Source organism: Adiantum capillus-veneris, chromosome 11 (genome assembly GCF_014529385.1).
Source record: "Adiantum capillus-veneris isolate H3 chromosome 11, ASM1452938v2, whole genome shotgun sequence".
Taxonomy (NCBI): Eukaryota; Viridiplantae; Streptophyta; class Polypodiopsida; order Polypodiales; family Pteridaceae; genus Adiantum; species Adiantum capillus-veneris.
Window position 1 is genome coordinate 94,075,818 of NC_140941.1, and position 20,345 is coordinate 94,096,162.

The 20,345-nt window shown below is 41.9% G+C and overlaps 1 protein-coding gene across 1 annotated transcript; it reads left to right on the forward strand.

The window, feature by feature from the left end:
- Positions 1 to 11,173: 11,173 nt before the first annotated feature.
- On the forward strand, positions 11,174 to 12,580 carry LOC147447669 (uncharacterized). The gene has a single exon (XM_086523657.1). It carries the CDS (start codon positions 11,174 to 11,176, stop codon positions 12,578 to 12,580), a length of 1,407 nt encoding a protein of 468 aa, XP_086379783.1.
- Positions 12,581 to 20,345: the final 7,765 nt, after the last annotated feature.

The window sequence follows — 20,345 nt, forward strand, 5'->3', positions numbered from 1 at the left end:
AGATGATATTTGGTAGTCTTGCATTGTAAGAGGGGTCATGAAATAGCCCTGGCTGTGAGATTAAATATCTCCAAAGATAAAGAGATTGGCAGGTTTTGATAAGAATCTTGATTGTCTATCAATTTGTGTGAGAGAGAGAGAGATGAAATGAAATGTTATATTAAACGTCTTCGGAAGGCCAAAATGGATACAATCTACAATGTTTGGATGCATCGTCGTCATCAATGCCCGAGGATGTTTGCCATGCAGCGGTGACCACCAAACCTCATGCCCCCGCACCCGTCCCTCACAGCTCTCAGCATGGCACAATGTAGACCACCGACTCTCACGCAGGCTCGCCATTGCAGCCTTCCTTCCTTCTCCCGGCTACTGCAGAGCAGCGCACGCGGGCTGTCATCGCTGCTCATCACCATCGTCACTTATACACCTTGGCCCTTCGAAGACATTTAATATAACATTTCATTTCATCTCCCTCCTCTCCACGTGAGATTGAGACTGTGAGTTATCGTCATCAATGCCCGAGGATGTTCGGCATGCAGCGGTGACCACAGAACCTCATGCCCCCGCACCCGCCCCTCACAGCTCTCAGCATGGCGCAGTGTTGACCACCGACTCTCACGCAGGCTCGCCATTGCAGCCTTCCTTCATCCTCCTGGCTACTGCAGCAGCACACGCCATCCTCCTCATGGCTACTGTAGCAGCGCACGCGGGCTGTCATTGCTCCTCATCGCCATCGTCATTTCTGTGGGCTCATCGCCATCTGAGCCGGCTACTGCAGAAGCGCACGCGGGCTCGACATCCTCCTCCCGGCTACTGCAGCAGCGCCATCGTCATCTCTGCAAGCTCTCATAGACCTTGGCCCTTTGAAGACGTTTAATATAACATTTCATTTCGTTTCATTTCATCTCCCTCCTCTCCACGTGAGATTGAGACTGTGAGTCAGTGTTCGGGAAAAATGTGTTTCAGCTTAATATCGTGTTGTTTTCAATTTCCAAAATGCTGCTTGAGTGCAAGGGGAAAGGGAGAAATTCCGCCCCGAAATAGAGAAAATTTTAGAAAATTAAGCTATTTTTTGGGTTTTAAACTGGATCAGAGCCCTATGTGAGTAGAGCTAAGCATTGCGCAACAAGCCAAATAAATTAAAGTGTACCTCACTCGTAGATTGGAACAGCTACCACCGGACCCTAGGTGACACTCTTAGACAATAGGATACTCTTAACAGTTGAGGGTTTGAGATGAGTGCTGACAACATCTTGAGCGCACTCTGTACCACCGGACACTAGGTGACACTCTTAGAACAATAGGACACTCTTAATAGTTGAGGGTTTGAGATATGGCAGCGGATATCACCCTGAAAGACCTCTTGGTGGTGTGAGCTACACTTTTTGAAACGCTAAAAGTTTAGGTTGGAATCCCCTCCATTTGGTGCTTGGTTTTCCAAAGTCTACCAACAGTTACAAAAAATAGGTCTTCAAAAGTAATGTTTGGTCTCATAGACCTTGGCCCTTTGAAGAAGTTTAATATAACATTTCATTTCGTTTCGTTTCATACCCCTCTTCTCCACGTGAGATTGAGACTGTGAGTCAGTGTTCGAGAAAAGGAGAAATTCCGCCCTTGAATTCTAGCATTGCCTTGGTCGACATGTATGCCAAATGCCATGCACTTCATAAAGCACAAAAGGTGCTTTCAATGAGCTTAATCTATGGGATGTTGTCTCTTGGAGTGCACTCATTGTGGGACGTGCCTACACAAGAGTAGGGGAGAGAGAGAGAGAGAGAGAGAGAGAGAGAGAGAGAGAGAGAGAGAGAGAGAGGGATGGAGCTGATGGACAAGAAGCATTAGGTGGGGCAGCCGCTCTCTTGGCCCTAACCAAGTTAGGCATATCCCACAATCAGTGCATTCCAAGAGACGACATCCTACACACAGGCTTTGGCTATTGCTCTCTTTATGGCCACCTTGCGCCATAGACAGGGAGGTATAGAGAGGTGGATAGGGGAAAAATAGAGAGAGAAATAGATAGAGAGAAAAACATGTATAACCCGGTGCTAAGTATATATCTTATTCTTTCTTACAGTAATGGAGCACGTGCTTACCTCTGGAGGAGATTCTTCGGAGGTGATATTTTCTACCCCAAAGAGAGACCCAGGCAACAATTTACGAAATGCCAAGCGCGTTGCCCGAGGTGGGGGATGGACCTGCAAAGAAGCAAATTGTAGATGGACTAGGTATCATCCACACAATATGCTCCAAAATTCAAGCCTCATGTGAGAGAGTGGAGGCATCACATGTTTCCTATAGAGAGAGCATTCACTGGTTGAGCTATTCACAATATGAGCAAGGGGTTTATCTTCATCGTCTAGAGGAGCGGATGCAGCTACAAATCAATGGTATTTTTTCGCAGTAGAGCTCAGTGCAAGGACAACTTTCTCGCATAGAAAGCAACCAGGAAAAAATCATGAGTCTCTTGGAGAGGTTCCTTCTTGACAAGGATAGCATGGATTTCAAAAGCATTGTGCCTGAATTACGAAGCACTAGCAACAAATCGACCGCCGTAGCAGTACAACATACTACATGTGTCTCCAAAGTTAGATCTATCTCAAACAAGCTCCATGCATTGGTAACGAGCCATTGGCCCAAGAAGGGGATTAATGCCGTTGGAGATGTTCCATCCAGTTCAAAGCAGGGCAACCCTTGCAAGAAGTGAATTATGTAATCGATAGTAATACTCACTTCTTTCTCATTATAGGCTTAGTGGATCTATATTTTGGTGGCTTTGGGGATATTGACTACATTTTGGGGGAGGCTTATGTATGTAGTGGATACGAATTTTCTCACGACTCTTGGTTGTCTTCTTTGGATACTACATTCTCAGAGGATCTCCAAAATACATACTCACTTCTTTCCCATTTATAGGCTTAGCGGATCTATATTTTGGTGGCTTTGGGGATATTGACTACATTTTGGTGGAGGCTTATGTAGGTAGTGGATACCAATTTTCTCACGACTCTTGGTTGTCTTCTTTGGATACTACATTCTCAGAGGATCTCCATAATTGTAGTATTTTTGTTGCCACTGTGTCTTTTGAGTCACACCTCCCGTTCCCCGTCCTCTCTCTCTCTCTCTCTCTCTCTCTCTCTCTCTCTCTCAAGTTATGTAGCAGTGAATCTCTCTCTCCCTCTCTCCCTCTCTCTCTCTCTCTCTCTCTCTCACACACACACACACACACACACACACACACACATACACTCACACACACACACACACACACATACACACACACACACACACACACAAAGTATTCTAGGTGTGTGCAATGTCTGACTCCTTTCTAGGTATGACAAATGTGAAGCACTTCGTAAAGCACAAAAAGTGGGAGAGAGCTTCCTATATAGGATGTCGTCTCTTTGAATGCATCGATTGCCAGATATGCCCAATTTGGGTAGGGTCAAGAAGCTCTAGGCTATTTTTGGCAGATGCAAAGCGAGAGTGTCTCTCCCAATGTAATCACATGCACACCATTGCCAATGTGGTATTTGTTGCGTAAACGGAATGTACACAACAATCCAAGCCTCAATGCAACTCTACCAACTCAAATAAGGACCTGTCACCATGGTAACTCTTCATAATGAAGCACTTCGGGACTGATTTGGATGCACCTTTGAATCCGTCTTGATCAAAGGTTGCCAATGGTCAATACTGGGTTGACCAATAATGGGTTAACTTGGCCCATCTACATCAACTACGAGAATCCGGTTGACGTGCAGACTGACGCGTTGTAACCGCAGTGGAAAATTGCCGGGTTGAAACTCAGGCCTTAACCGACAATCGTCAATGGGCTAATTGGATGGACTCGCTCCCCCAACTATATCCTTAGTAGTAGTTAGATGAGATATAGAGAGACAGATATAGAAGTATATAGTCTCGTACACAAGCTCTGTGTCTTCTCCTTCTCCATCTTCTTCCTACTCTGAGTTGCTGTCTTCCTTCTGTTTCGTGTTTCATCATCTTCAACAATTGGTATCAGAGCAAGGTGATTTCCGGAGCCTCTACTTGCGTTTTCGTGTCCGCACGCGCAATCGCAGTTTTCAGGCAGTTTTCGGAAAATTTGCTCGTGGGAGCATCCTCGACGTTCCGGGAGTATTCTGATCAGGCGACCTGCGTTTTACCCCCCTTTCGAAGCCGTTCGACCCCTCAGAATTTTGTTCTGAGCAGCGTAGCAGAAGTTACTTTTCGGAGGCATTTAGATCAAGAGGGTGTGCTTTTTGACAGATTTTCTTCAGGTAAACAGTTCTTTTGGGAAGCATCTTGTCTTAGCTTTGTGCTGAGATTTTGTGAAGAGTTTTGCTTGGATTGGAGAGGAGATTTGTGAATCTCTTGGAGGTTCTTTTGCTCTCTTGTGTGCATCCACAGTATGGCTCAATCTACGGAGAAAGAGATTTTTGGTGCGTTTACATCCGAAGACAAATTGGATGGTACCAACTATTCTCTTTGGTCTTTTATGGCCAAAAATGTTTTGGTTGGTAAAGGATTGTGGGATTATGTATCTGGAGATGAAGTTCGTCCAGGTAGCATTGCACCTGCCACGCCTGGTCGTGGTGCAGCTGTTGGTGCAGGACACTCACAAGTCACTCCAGAGCAAAAGAGATGGGATACTAAAGATGCACAGGCTATGGCTGTGATTGCCTTAACCATAAAGAGGACAATCATACCACATATCAGATCTTGCAAAACTTCTGAGGATGCTTGGAACACTCTGCAAGCTATGTTTGGAGGAAGAAACGCTGCCAGAATAGAGTTTTTGAAGAAACAACTTGACAAAATACAGATGGACGAAGGTGACGATATTGTCGAGCATCTTACAAAAATCAGGGATCTTAAAGAGCAATTGCTTAGCATTGATGAAGTGATTCCAGAGAAGGACTTGGTTTCCAAAACACTCAATTCACTACCACCATCTTATTTGACTTTTTAGACTTCTTTGACTCTGTCTTTGCGAGCTAATCCTGACCCTCTTCATTTTGAAGAGTTAGTGGCTTTGCTATTGCAGGAGGATCAATCACGTAAGAACAAGTCTTTACAGGTGGATGGTATGGATCATGCTCTTGTTGTACAGAACAAAAACAAGGGTAAAGAGAGTGCTCATCACTCCAAGTCTAGTGCAGGACAATCTTCAGAGAAGTCTAAAGGTGATTCCGACAAGTCCAAGAAGAAAGGTAAATGTCACTACTGCAAGAAACCTGGTCACTACATTAGTGAGTGTAAAAAGCGAATTGCTAAAGAAAAGAAGAAAGAGTCAAGTTTGGTTGTTTCAGCTTCTGGTGATTCTTCTACAGCTAAAGAAGAGTCTGCAAACTTTGTGCAGGATTCTTATGCTTTTGTAGTATGTTCATATTTTTTTGCTTACAGTGTTGACAAGACACAAATGATTTGGTACTTTGATAGTGGTGCATCCAGGCATATTACTTCAAGGAAGGATTTGTTTTGTTCATTGGATGCAGCTCCAGCAGGAAAGAAGGTGACATGTGCAAATAATGCTTCTTATCCAATCAAAGGCGTTGGTAAGATTTTGATTACCATTTTAGATGGTTCAGATTTATGCTTGCCAGATGTCTTATATGTTCCAGGGATCAAGAAGAATTTGTTGTCTGTATCCTCTCTTGCAAAAAATGGTCTTCGGGTCATTTTTGAGGATGACAGATGTGTTGTACGAGATCGAGAGAATGGTTATTCTCTTATCACTACAGGTACGCTGGAAAATGGACTATTTGTGCTAGATCGTCATGAAAAGCAAATTCAGGTATGTATTGCAGAAACAAAGACTCAGGCCATGCAGGATGCTGAGTTGTGGCATGCTAGATTTGGGCATGTTAGTTATGGCAGTTTGATGACTTTACAACGTCATAATATGGTGCATGATTTGTCTTTATTGGAGATGCCACCAAGACATGTATGTGAAGGTTGCGTTCTTGGAAAGATGCACAGATTTGCATTTTCGCAGGATGGTTCAGTTAGAGCGACACGAAAGTTGCAGCTTGTACACAGTGATGTATGTGGTCCTATGAGGACGCCATCTATAGGAAACAACCTTTATTTTGTGACCTTCATTGATGACTTTTCCAGGTTTTGTTGGGTGTATCCACTCAAAGCAAAGTCAGATGTGTTTTCAGTTTTTCAACATTATGTCGCCATGGTTGAAAATGAAACAGGTTGCAAAGTACAGACTCTTCGTACCGATCGAGGAGGTGAATACATGTCAGGTGCATTTAAGGATTTTTTGGGAAAGAAAGGCATTAAACACCAATGCACTATGCCATACACACCACAACAGAATGGTGTTGCAGAAAGGAAGAACAGGTCTTTAATGGAGACAGCTAGATGTATGCTCAAGGCTAAGAGTTTGCCTCATAAACTATGGATGGAGGCAGTTGCTTGTGCAGCACATGTTTTGAACAGGTGTCCTACTCGTGCCTTAAAGACCATTACTGCATATGAAGCTTGGTATGACAAAAAACCTTCAGTCAGTTATCTTCGTGTTTTTGGTTGTCTTGCTTATGCTCACATCCCTCAGCAGTTACGTGGGAAGCTTGATGATAAGGCAATCAAATGTATATTTGTGGGGTACAGTAGTGGAAGTAAAGGTTATGGAATTTACAATCCTGCTACAAACAAGATTTTTGAAAGTCGTGATGTAATTTTTGCAGAAACTATTGCTCAACCTATGGTTGCTTTTGATGTACCTCATATGCAGACACATGATGTATTTGAAGGTTTGCTTCCTTCTTTTGTGGAGAATCAAGAATCACAACAGGTTGATAATCTTGATCAATCTTTTGATCAGCATGTGACACCTCATGATGTAGAGGAAATTGTGCGTGAAGAGCAAGAAGTTCTCAGGGAAGAAAGAACCTTGCCTAAATGGGTTCAGAAAACTTTGCAGGATAGCAAGTTGGATGCACCGTTGCCACGAAAAACACGTGCTGGTACTACTTTTGGCAGAGAGCAAGTAGATTTGGCTTGCTTTAGCACCCTTTGTGATGCAGATGAGCCTGATTCATTTGAACAAGCTTTAGAGTGTGTTCAGTGGAAAGATGCTATGCAGCAAGAAATTGATTCTATTCATAAGAATCATACATGGGATCTAGTGGACTTGCCTACAGGTAAAAAGCCTATTGGTACAAAGTTGGTTTTTAAGGTAAAAAGGAAACCAGATGGTACTGTTGACAGGTACAAAGCAAGGCTTGTGGCAAAAGGCTATGCGCAACAGAAAGGCATAGATTATGATGAAACCTTTGCTCCTACTTCTCGTGCGTCCACAGTTAGATCACTAGTTGCAATTGCTGCTCATCATGGTTGGAAAGTGCATCAGTTGGATATCAAAACTGCTTTTTTGAATGGTGATTTGCAGGAAGAAGTTTATGTAAGTCAACCAAGTGGCTTTGTTGTAAAAGGTCAAGAGCAAAAGGTATGTAGATTGCGTAAAGCTTTGTATGGTCTCAAACAGGCTCCAAGAGCATGGTATGAGAAGATACATACTTATTTGATTGGCCAAGGATTTCAGAATAGTCCAACAGAAAGTACTTTGTATGTCAAAAAGAGAGATGGAGTTCTCATTATGCTAACACTTTTTGTGGATGATATGCTTCTTACAGGCAATAATGCAAATGAAATTGAAGCGTTTAAAGATGCTTTGAGAAAAACCTTTGAGATGTCTGATCTTGGTTTGCTACATTATTACTTGGGTATTCAGTTTGTGCAATCAGAGGATGGCATATACATGTTGCAGGCAAAATATTTGCATAAAATTTTGGACAAGTTTGGTATGCAAAATTGTAAACCAATCTCTACACCCGTAGAAACTGGATCAAAGTTGAGCATGCACGATGCTGGAGAACCTTTTGATGTACATACTTATGCAGCAGCGGTTGGTTGCTTGATATATTTGGCAGGCAACACTCGTCCAGACATTCAATTTGGGGTTTCACAAGCAAGCAGATTTATGCACAGCCCAGGTATGCATCATTGGCAAGCTGTGAAGCGCATACTTCGTTACCTTTCAGGTACCCCTAATCTTGCCATGTTCTTTCCAAGGGGGGATATGTATGGAAAGCACATTTCTATGCAGCTTCTTGGTTACAGCGATTCAGATTGGGCTGGTGATTTTGACACACGACATTCCACAAGTGGCAATTGTTTTTTCTTGGGAAATGCATGTATATCTTGGCTAAGCAAGAAGCAACCCACAGTGGCTACATCAACGTGTGAAGCTGAGTACAGGGCAGCTTTCACGACAACAGTTGATTGTGTATGGATACGCAGGTTATTGGCAGATCTTTGTGAGTGTCAACAGGCACCCACTACCATTTTCACTGACAGTCAGAGTGCTATGGCAGTTGCAAGGAATCCAGTATTTCATGCAAGAACAAAGCACATAGAGGTTCACTACCACTATGTCAGGGAAAGGCTACATGCAGGGGAGATCACACTAACTTACTGTCCTACACAGGATAACATTGCAGATCTATTTACGAAGGCGTTATCACGAGAAAAGTTTGAAGCTTTCCGAAAAGCTTTGGGCTTACTCTCATACACATGATGATCTGCTACCTTGTACGGATTCACTCTATCACTACAGGGGGGATTTGTAGACATGTAGTAGTGTTAGTGTGTATACGCGCTTCACCAGGGGCACTTTTCTCCCACTGGGTTTTTCCCCCTGGACATCCGGTGTGAAAGGACACCTTATCTCTTAGGGTTTCATATAAGCTTTGTAGCTCTGAGCTTGTAGATACTCTATTATTCCAATACAGAGAGAGAGACTACAGAGATCTCGTACACAAGCTCTGTGTCTTCTCCTTCTCCATCTTCTTCCTACTCTGAGTTGTTGTCTTCCTTCTGTTTCCTGTTTCATCATCTTCAACATATAGACATTTACCATGTCGGTTGGCAAGCCTCCTCTCACTGACTCCCTCGAAGAAAGATAGACATAGTTGGGAAATCCTTTCTTCTCCATACTATCTTCTTAATTCTCTAGATACTAACGTATATATATCTGTGAGTACTTATAAGAGTTCTTTTTTGGACAAATGCCTATTGGTCCAAAGGTGTTGTCTCCTGGACATGCAAGACGTAGTAGGATATGTCAAGCCTCTCGAGCTACGCAACATGCAGCAACGCGAGATAGAGTTCAACGTTCTCTGGGTGAGATTGATGTGCCTCGCTTGGAAGATTTCCAGCATTTGATAAACGTGAATCGATGCAATGAATTTCCTTAGGGAAGGATTGCATTGGATGTAGATAACGAGTCAATCCTCTCGCAAAGTTATGTAGGGATTGAAGTGGAAGACAATTTGGAAGCAAATAATGGAGATGTTCTTGAGGAGCCTGTAATTGTCTCCAAAGAGGGAGATTACTCCAAAGTTGAGACACTTTGCCTATCTATCACCTACTTGTATTCTAAGACCACTTCCTTGATGCATATCTCTATGTTGTCTCTTTCTCATGAAAAAGGTATTCTTCACAACAAAGGCAACTTGGATTTTTCATGTTCCTTTTAGCTTGGAAAACAGAAGCAAAGACCATTCGCACATTTGTGCGGAAGAGTTGTTGCAACTTAGGAAATGTTTCTTTGCCGCCATCAAGTGAACCTCCTTTAGAATTAAGGGAATTGATGCACGGGGGTAATACTAGAAGTAGAAAATTCTTGAAACATATCAGAGCATACAATAGTATGTTGGCATTTGCTTCTTTGGGAGCTCATATAGATGAATCTCTCTACCAAAGAAAAGGAATCTATACCTTCAAGGTGCATGGATCTATTTATCATAACATTGGTCCATTGATGCCAGAAGAACGATCAGGTCAAATCCCTCGCTTTGCTCAGTTGTATTTTTTTGACACTGAGAATGAGTTGCAAAACAGGATGAGTCATGTTTCTAAACTCAAACTAGATGTTTTGGAAAGCTTGCAATCGATGATGCATCGAGTAAATCCGTATGTTCAAGCTTTTAGGGGGTTTACTACAATGGTCCAAAACTTCCAATATTCCGGAGATTAGGGTGGTCATTACTGAGAAGCGTACAAATGGCTGGCAATATGTTGCTCCAACAAGTGTGGAAGTTGCTGCAATCATGCCTGGTCAGGGTGAAGAGAGCAACATTGGCCATCGTGATATTGTGTTGAATCTTTGGGTGGTGGTGTAAAAAGAATCTCAAATTGCCATAGGTCATACATGCCTCTATTATATGTGTTTCTATTTCCAAATGGTGAAGAAGGTTGGAATCCTTACATACCCCAAGTGAACAGAGCAGAAGTAAGCAGAGAGTGAGTAAATTGAACTACAAAGTATATTTCTACAATGGATTTCTACAAGTATAGATTGAAAAGTAGAGTTGACACGACACAATGTCTTTTACGTGGTGATAGGCTACTGCAACAATATATTGTTGATGCATATAGTTGTATGGAGGAGTTGAGGCTTTTGTGGGTTCGTAATCATCAAAGTGAACTTCGCACTGAGGTGTGTCAAGGCTTGACAGATATGGTTGGAGCAAGAGATGGAACAAGGGATGATAGAGAACTGTTATTGGGTGCTAATGTTGGAAGAAGGGTTGTATTGCCTTCTTCGTATGTTGGTGGCCCTCGCTATATGCACCAGCTGTACCAGGATGCCATGGCAATTGTACACAAGAGAGGAAAACCTGATCTCTTCATTACATTCACATGAAATCCTGGAGGGAAGGAGATACAAGATGCATTACTGCCTGGACAGACATCCAATGATCGTCCTGATCTTACTGCCCGTGTTTTCTACCATAAGTTCAAGGATTTGATGGGCTTGCTGATTAAGAGAGCTATTTTTGGTAAGGTCATTGGACACATTTCTATGATTGAGTTCCAAAAGAGAGGCCTTCCTCATGCTCACATTCTATTGATACTTGCATCTGAGCATAAGCCAACAGAGACATTGCATTATGATAAGATTGTGTGTGCAGAGCTTCCTGTTAAAGTAATGTTTCCACAACTGTATGATGTTATCAGTCGGTGAAATGTGCATGGCCCGTGTGGAAACTTGAATAAGAATGCTCTATGTATGAAAGATGGAAAGTGCAGGTTTAAATATCCTTGAAGCTTCAGTGCATCGACTACTGTGGCTAGGGATGGATACCCAATGTACATGAGGAGGGATGATGGAAATTACACTGTTCATAATAAAGTGCAAATGAGTAATAAATGGATTGTTCCATACAATCTATTTTTGTCAATAAGGTACAATGCACATATCAATGTGGAGGTTTGCTCCACTATATCCGCTGTGAAATATCTCTACAAGTATGTGTATAAGGGACATGACAGGGCCACTGTTGTTCTACAAGATAGTGAAGGGCTTCTAAATGAAGTTACAAACTATCTTAATGCTCGATATGTATCAGCATCTGAGGCTATCTGGTGTAAACTTGGGTTTCACATGCATCAAGAGAAACTTGGCATACAACGGCTCCAAGTTCACTTGCCTCATCAAAATCAAGTCATCTTTAGCGACAGAACGACTGTACAGAGTGTGGTGGAGGGAGAGGTCAACAAAAAGACAACGCTCACTGAGTGGTTTGTTGCAAATCAACAATATTCAGAGGCCAATGATTTGTTGTACATAGACTTCCCAACAAAGTGGGTTTGGAAGCCAGCAAGTAGAACATGGACTCAAAGACAGATTGGTGACATGATTGGAAGAATGTACCACATTGTTCCCAATGCTGAAGATTTGTACTATTTGCGTATGTTACTCAACATGTGTAAAGGATGTAAGTCTTTTGAGGATATCAGAACCTTCAATGGACGAGTATATGACACATTTAAAGAAATATGTAATGCACGAGGATTATTGCAAGTTGATGATGAATGGTTTCTTTGTTTGGAAGAAGCTTCTTTTCAACAAGCAGGGCAACAATTGCGCCTACTGTTTGTAGTCATTTTGGTTTTTTGTGATCCAATACATCCTGGTGCATTGTGGAATCGCTTCTGTAAGGAGCTTTCTGAGGACCATGTATATCATATGAGGGTTCGCACAAATGATGCGAATATCTGTGAACACATGGCACAAAACCAAGCTTTGTCAAACTTAGAGACAATGCTTCAACACTATGGAAAGAGGCTCTCGGATTATTCTGGAATGCCCCAGGTGGATCACACATTGCAAATTATGAGTGAGCATGGAGTGCTTGCTAAAGAGTTCATGTATAACAGAGAGGAACAAAGAGTATTGTCTGCTCGAATGGAATCATCTTTCAATGTTGGGCAAAAGGAAGCTTACAATCGGGTTTTACAAGCAGTTGGCATGAGCAGAGGGACTGTTTTTTTCTTGGATGGGCCAGGTGGAACGGGAAAGACTTATCTCTACAATGCATTTCTCTCTCGGATACGCGGAGAGTCCAAAGTTGCTTTGGCATGTGCATCGTCCGGGATTGCAGCACAGCTTCTCGACAACGGAAGGACTGCACACTCTAGATTCAAGATCCCTATTGATATAACTTCTGAGTCCACATGTAACATTAAAGTAAACGGCCAGCTTGTTGAGCTGTTGTGAATGAGTTCACTAATCATATGGGATGAAGCCCCCATGGCTCATAAACACGCTTTTGAGGCTCTTGATAAGACACTAAGAGATGACATGAAAAATGACATGTTGTTTGGTGGAAAGGTTCTCCTCCTTGGTGGTGATTTCAAAAAGATATTACCTGTTGTGCATAAAGGGGGAAGAGAAGACATTTTTAATGCATCTTTGTGCCACTCATACATTTGGCAACGTACAAAAATCATGCATCTAACACAGAATATGCGAGTGGTCAATTGTTTAAGTAATGTTATTGAAAGAGAGTTTGTGCAATAGACACTTGATATTGGTAATGGCGATGTTTGTGATGGGGACATACTTGATAATGTGGCCCTGCCGGCCTGCATGATGCTACCACAAAATAATTTGCAAGCATTGGTTTCTTGCATGTAGCAAGGTAACAATGTTGATGTTGATATAGTAAAGTAATAGCTTTTGTGTATCAAAATATCTATCTATACTAATAGCTTTTTGTTTGGCTATAGATCACAATATTACACAGAATTCTTAATGGTGGGTATATATCATGCTTCATATGATCCGAGCTTGCTGTGCTACATTCAAGTTTCTATTCAGAGAGGATTCAGATCACGTTTCATCATTGCAGAGTTAGGCCGAACCCGTCCAATTAATGCTATAATTGCTCAGAATCTTAGTCTCGGTGCTTGGTTCCTACGTGTTTTTGTGTTAGGATCTCTTCCTCTAGTGATTGGTAGATGTATTTTACATCGTGGGCCACGGTTGGTTCGATACCGCAGCAGGGCATGTCGTAGGCTATGCTTTTGAGCGTATAAATCTTAAGTCTCTACGCATGTTATATTTTTTGACATGGGAAATATCACTTACTTTATATATGTTAGTGCAAAGTTAGTTTGAAAATATGTTGTGATGACTTTTGTTTAGGTTGCTGCATAAAGGTTTTCATGTTGTCCATCTTATAAATTTCAAACACATACAGTACCGCTCTTTCTCTCTCTCTCTCTCTCTCATGCTTGATGAGAGAGAGAGAGAGAGAGAGAGAGAGAGAGAGAGAGAGAGAGAGAGAGAGAGAGCTCTGTCTCTCTCTCTCTAGCTAGAGAAAGAGAGAGAGCCCAATACATGGATAACAAAGAGAGAGAGAGAGAGAGAGAGAGAGAGAGAGAGAGAGAATCCACCCAGTATGTAGAGAAAGGAAAATGCTCAAAAAACACCAAGGTTTAGTGTAATCCCACCTACAAAATTTGAGATTTACCTCTACATTTTAAATTTGAAGGAGGACTGATGAAAGAGTGCCCTATAGCCCTGATGGTTGCGCGCGAGAGAGAGAGAGAGAGAGAGAGAGAGAGAGAGAGAGAGAGAGAGAGAGAGAGAGAGAGAGAGAGGGGAGGGGGGGGGGGCACCAGAAGAGGGCGGCTATACTTGATTTCAACTCCTTCGGCGGTGTACACACACACACACACACACACACACAAATTTACCAAGAGCAAAGAGCTTGAGGGTAATAGAGGCCATTCTTAACAAGCAAGGGTAAGTTGGGAAAATCAAAGCCCACAAGAATTTAGAGCAGTGCCACAGCCATGCCAGTGCCATTGGGAGAATTTTAATTTGACCTTAAACTGAGAAGATGGCCTCTAAAGATAAGGTTGACACCACTATTCCCCCTTATTATCCACTATTCCCTTGGTATCCGATCCTCTCTCCGCTTGTATAGCCATAGCCTGAAGGCATTGTGCTTCCTTCCACACGGCCTTGCTACATACAGTTGGTTGTTGGGTACTTTTCCCTCCCAAACTGCCACAGATTCTGCAACTCCATCCCCATTATCTAATGTGCTACTACCACGTACTTTTGCTCCACGGTTGTGACGAGTTGAAGCCATTCTTAACAAGCAAGGGTAAGTTGGTATGGTGGTAAGCATGTGATCAAAGCAAGGCGGGGACAGGGTGGTAGCTATGGTGAGCTGCAAATGCAGTAGGTACAAAAAGTGACAAATCTAGAGCATATAAGTAGGCGGATGTTTTCTCAACTAGCAAAGGGCACGGGCACAGAGCAAAACTCAGGCAAGGAGAGCGTGGAGGCAATATAGGTGCGTTTGAGAGGGTGGGCAAGAGAAGCTATGATAGTCGGACAACACTAGAACTTAAGGGTAAGAGGGGCCATGCCGCCGTCGAAGGCGGCGCCGTTTTACTAGTATACATAAACACTCAATTACAAGAGTTACTATTCCAATTACAAATGTTACAAGTTGGTAACTTTAAATTTTGGCAATGTTACCACAGGTAATTTTATATAGTGGTTGGAAGTCCAAAACATAAAAATGAAAATAAAGTCATGTGACTCAAGGAAATGAACGGAATTTTTAAGAAAATGACAAGTGATATATTGAATGTTGGAATGTAGGATAAATTCCATGTTCACTAAAGCTTGTTTTAGAACACCAAAAAGCAGCATCATTGGATTTCAAAAAAAAAAAGTTCACATTTTCTCTTCCCGTCTTTATTTATGAAGATATTATAGATTAGTTATCCAATATTGTGTGCCATTTTCAATGAAAATTTTGTTTGAATATTTTATGTTATAAGACAATTAAGTCATCTCATCAACTTCCACAAACATCTAGTTCTCTTTTGTTTCTCATCAAGCCTCTTATGTGTGTGTATGTGTGTGTTCGCCATGCTTGCATGCACATCTAGAGAGAGAGAGAGAGAGAGAGAGGAGAAGAAGAAGAAGAGAGTTTTAATGTCGTAGGAAACTATCCCAATAGACCTTAAAGATCTAGCCGACGCGGAGTTGACTGTTGAATTCAAAACCTATTATTTAATAGGGAGAAGACATGACCAATCTATCACACTTGGGTAATAGAAAGGTTATACCATTTTCCTCTTTTTACTAGCACGCACATACGCCCGAGAAGAAGAACAATGAGAGAGAGAGAGAGAGAGAGAGAGAGAGAGAGAGAGAGAAAGATTATTTGATTTGAACATCAACTTTACATTTACTAGTACGGCCGGCCGCCTTCGGCAGCCTCTCTCTCTCGCCCTCTCTCCCTCTTTATCGCGTGCAAAAGGGTTTTTTTTTAGTTTTGGACTTTAGCCTTCAGGTTGCAAATTGCAACACCTGTAAAGAGCTCCCCTTTTCGCCATATTATGTTAGTAGATACATTTTATATTTTGATATCTTTTGACATATTAAATCTTGAAGTTAAGATATTAAAGTTAAACCAAAGCAACTTGCTAGTAGAATTGATTGAGTGCTCCCTTTCTTGAAACACCGAAGAGTTTACTTTAAATGCCAACTAGTATGTGACCTGCGCATTGCTGCACTCATTAAAGTTTAAAAGAAGAGTCGCAAGACCGTGGGCTCTCCAAGGGCTTTGTGGTTCTAAAAGCAATGGCAAGGGCCCATGGCCTAGGTGTCCCTAACATCGTGGATTAGCAACAACTATAGAAAGCCAACTTTAAGGCGTGGTCACACGAGGCTTAGCTATAAGTAAGTTGGGCAGATCACTGAGCCTCCTGAGTGAAGCAGCTCAATTCTACTATGTCAAGGCTCTTGTAAGTATGTCAAAATCGACATAGTTGCAAAGGCCTATCGCCTCTACCTTTTTTTCTTTTTTTAAGCTTGCGCATGTTGACGATGTTGTCTGCACCTCTTTAAGAGAGAGAGAGAGAGAGAGAGAGAGAGAGAGAGAGAGAGAGAGAGTTACATGGCCATGGTAGCTACAACACATGCAGAGCAGATGTTTTGTCGTGAGGCATATCCAAAGCCAACTACCGGCTCGTGGTTGGAGCTCAACCGCCAGGTGGCAGCAGCGTAGGTTCAGTTTTGGCTCAGTCTTTTTACGGGACCATGGAGTAGGCTCAATAATCATTGAATTTCTCAAAATAAAGCATAGTAGGCACAATTGATAATTGTGCCTCCCGTGACCACCACATTAAAAGGTGTGGCTTGCTCATGTAATGTTGCTTATGTAGTGTGTATAATGAGGCTGGGCAAACCAAGGAGTGTTTTGTATGTTGACCACATTCCGTGTGTGTGTGTGTGTGACAGAGAGAGATAGAGAGAGAATAGCAAATTAGAGATTATGAGAGTTTAAATCTCTATAAGAGAAAGAATAGCAATACCAAATTATGAATGTTAGTTTAAATCTCTTTGAGAGAGAGAATAGAAATACAAATTATGAGCATTAGTTTAAATCTCTTTGAGAGAGAGAATAATAAATCTCTCTCTCTCTCTCTATCTCTCTCTCTCTCTCTCTCTCACACACACACACACACACACACACACACACACACACACACACACCACCCCAAAAGTGTTGGAGTGATTGCTTCAATGTGAGCACCTTGCTTGGCATGGGCGGTCACCACATTTGTGATAAAGGGGCCATGTTTTGGTATCCAAGTAAGCTTTTGATGGTGTATATCATGTCAATGCCAAGGGGCTAATGCATGCTATTTCCCTTTGCTCTCACTTTACACCGTTGCAATAATTCAATGCAATGGGTAACGCAAAAAAGAAAAACATGTCTCCGTATTTTTATAAGAACCACTATGAAACTTGTCAACTATGCTGTTTAATAGTAAAGAAAGAAGATGTGCAAGCGAAAAGGGTATTTTTAGAGGGTTACATGCTCTTACTATATTGTCAATATCTATGAATAGCATATTGTTTTATATGATTCATATCTCAATGGTAGAGTTTAGCGATCTACTCTTTTTTAGGCATACAATAAGTCACAACCTATGATCCTTCGTGAAACATTGAGATCCCAGATTCCCACCAGCTTATATGATTCACGCATGTTATTGCAATTCCAAGAATATTCTAAACCTTCCTCACACTATGTTCATCTTGATCTCAATATAGTAAGTAGCTTTGATAAGCAACAAACACAAACTTTATCAGCTTGCCACCATTTCTACTTTGTGAACTTGTCTTTGCCACCATCCATTTGATGGATTGTACTCAATCTTTATGGCTATATGGACATGCACATCCACGCTTTGCTACACTTTAGTCCATTTTGATTATAAATTAAACTATCACAAACCTACTTTGCCATATCTTCTCCCTCTTATGCTTGCATCAAAATGCATTGGCCTCACTATTGGCTTGAATATGTCACCATGCCTCACATGGACTCCTTACATATTGTCATAACCGATAGTAACATCCTTCTTATTCTTTCACATATTGACAGTGCCATATGAGGTGTCTTTTTGGTTAGCTCCCTACCTTACCTAATCCCCTTTCCATTTTACTCAGTTCCCTTTTATACATACACGAGCTTATTATTATCTTTGAGTTATCTTCCCCTTTCTAGAGATAGTACCTACGTGTAGGCACCAAACTTGGTTTTTCACTTAAATATTGAGCTCATAGTCCTTAGTTTGTAAACAATTCCAAGGTATTCAAAAGACACCTCAAATCCCAATGAGTCTAAACTCGCTCTTCGTTACATGAGTTTTTTCTTTAAGGGCTTTCTATAACAACAGGGCCCGATCTTTCTATCATGGTAACACATCGACACTTGCCTATCTTGCTTCCACTTCTAAGCACGTGTCTATTTGCTTGGAAAGGTAACAAAACTGGTTTCATTTTCCTTGCGAATTAAATAGTTTCCATAATATTTCTATATTTCAAAACCTTGAGCTTACGCATTCCAATGAAAGATAGGTTGTGAGTGTGTAGGAAGGACCTCCTCCACCCCTAACGTCCATCGCGTAGTTGAGGGAGGTGCAAGAAGAGAAGCCACCGATGACACCACTTGTGTGGCAGCGAGCTAAGAAATGAAAGGCCAAAAAGCATAGTCGCAACGTCAATCTTGTCGCATGCAGAGGAGAAGCGCTGAAAGGGAACTAACACAACTGCCATGGAGGTTGGACGCGAGTGCTCTCTCTATATATATATATATATATGATTCATATCTCAATGGTAGAGTTTAGCGATCTACTCTTTTTTAGTCATACAATAAGTCACAACCTATGATCCTTCGTGAAACATTGAGATCCCAGATTCCCACCAGCTTATATGATTCACGCATGTTATTGCAATTCCAAGAATATTCTAAACCTTCCTCACACTATGTTCATCTTGATCTCAATATAGTAAGTAGCTTTGATAAGCAACAAACACAAACTTTATCAGCTTGCCACCATTTCTCCTTTGTGAACTTATCTTTGCCACCATCCAATTGATGGAGTTGTACTCAATCTTTATGGTTATATGGACATGCACATCCACGCTTTGCTACACTTTAGTCCATTTTGATTATAATTAAACTATCGCAAACCTACTTTGCCATATGCTTTCCTTCTTATGCTTGCATCAAAATGCATTGGCCTCACTATTGGCTTGAATATGTCACCATGCCTCACATGGACCCCTTACATATTGTCATAACCGATAGTAACATCCTTCTTATTCTTTCACATATTGACAGTGCCATATGAGGTGTCTTTTGGTTAGCTCCCTACCTTACCTAATCCCCTTTCCATTTTCCTCAGTTCCCTTTTATACATACACGAGCTTATTATTATCTTTGAGTTATCTTCCCCTTTCTAGAGATAGTACCTACGTGTAGGCACCAAACTTGGTTTTTCACTTAAATATTGAGCTCATAGTCCTTAGTTTGTAAACAATTCCAAGGTATTCAAAAGACACCTCAAATCCCAAGAGAGTCTAAACTCGCTCTTCGTTACATGAGTTTTTTCTTTAAGGGCTTTCTATACCAACAGAGCCCGATCTTTTTATCGTGGTAACACATAGACACTTGCCTATCTTGCTTCCACTTCTAAGCAAGTGTTTATTTTCTTGGAAAGGTAACAAAACTGGTCATTTTCCTTGCGAATTAAATAGTTTCCACACTATTTCTATATTTCAAAACCTTGAGCTTACGCATTCCAATGCAAGATATATTGTGAGTGTGTAGGAAGGACCTCCTGTGCCCCTAACGTCCATCGTGTAGTTGAGGGAGGTGCAAGAAGAGAATCCATCGATGAAACCACTTGCGTGGCAGGGAGCTAAGAAATGAAAGGCCAAAAAGCATAGTCGCAAGGTCAATCTTGTCACATGTAGAGGAGAAGCGCTGAAAGGGAACTAACACAACTGCCATGGAGGTTGGACGCGAGTGCTCTCTCTCTCTCTCTCTCTCTCTCTCTCTCTCTCACACACACACACACACACACACACACACACGCGCGCGCGTGCGTGCGTGAGAGCTGTAGCCACTAAGTTGGGACCAGGAGCCCTAGACTTGTGGCGTTGTAGTTCTAACTTCTCTTGCAAGTCAATTTGCCAACCTCATGCTCCCTAACCAGTAGTGGCATGGGAATAGCGGTGACAGCCATCTCGATTGCAGTCGATACCTGTGAGGTTCTACAATCCTGGAAAAAGTGGTGGTTCACCCACGCGCACAAGAGAGAGAGAGAGCACTTTTTGATGCGTGGAAGGATTCAGTGCTCGAAGATTTCTCAAGCTCGATAAAGAAGTAGTATAGATATAAAAGTAATAAATTTGAGGGTTGGAGTTTCTTTATGGCCTTCAAAAAGAAAAGTAGAGTAACCCTTTAAGTGACACATGGATGCCTCTAGGCTCATCTCTCTCTCTCTCTCTCTCTCTCTCTCTCTCTCTCTCTCTCTCTCTCTCTCTCTCTCTCTCTAACACACACCAGTGCCCCATGCAAGGATGTCGCAAACTTTCAATAGGTGTACTCGGGGTGGTGAGAGAGTGATCGTGGATGTACTAGGCATTCAAC

Excerpts from the sequence above, each read along its gene's own strand:
- LOC147447669 (XM_086523657.1), top strand. The coding sequence starts at position 11,174 with ATGAGGAGGGATGATGGAAATTACACTGTTCATAATAAAGTGCAAATG.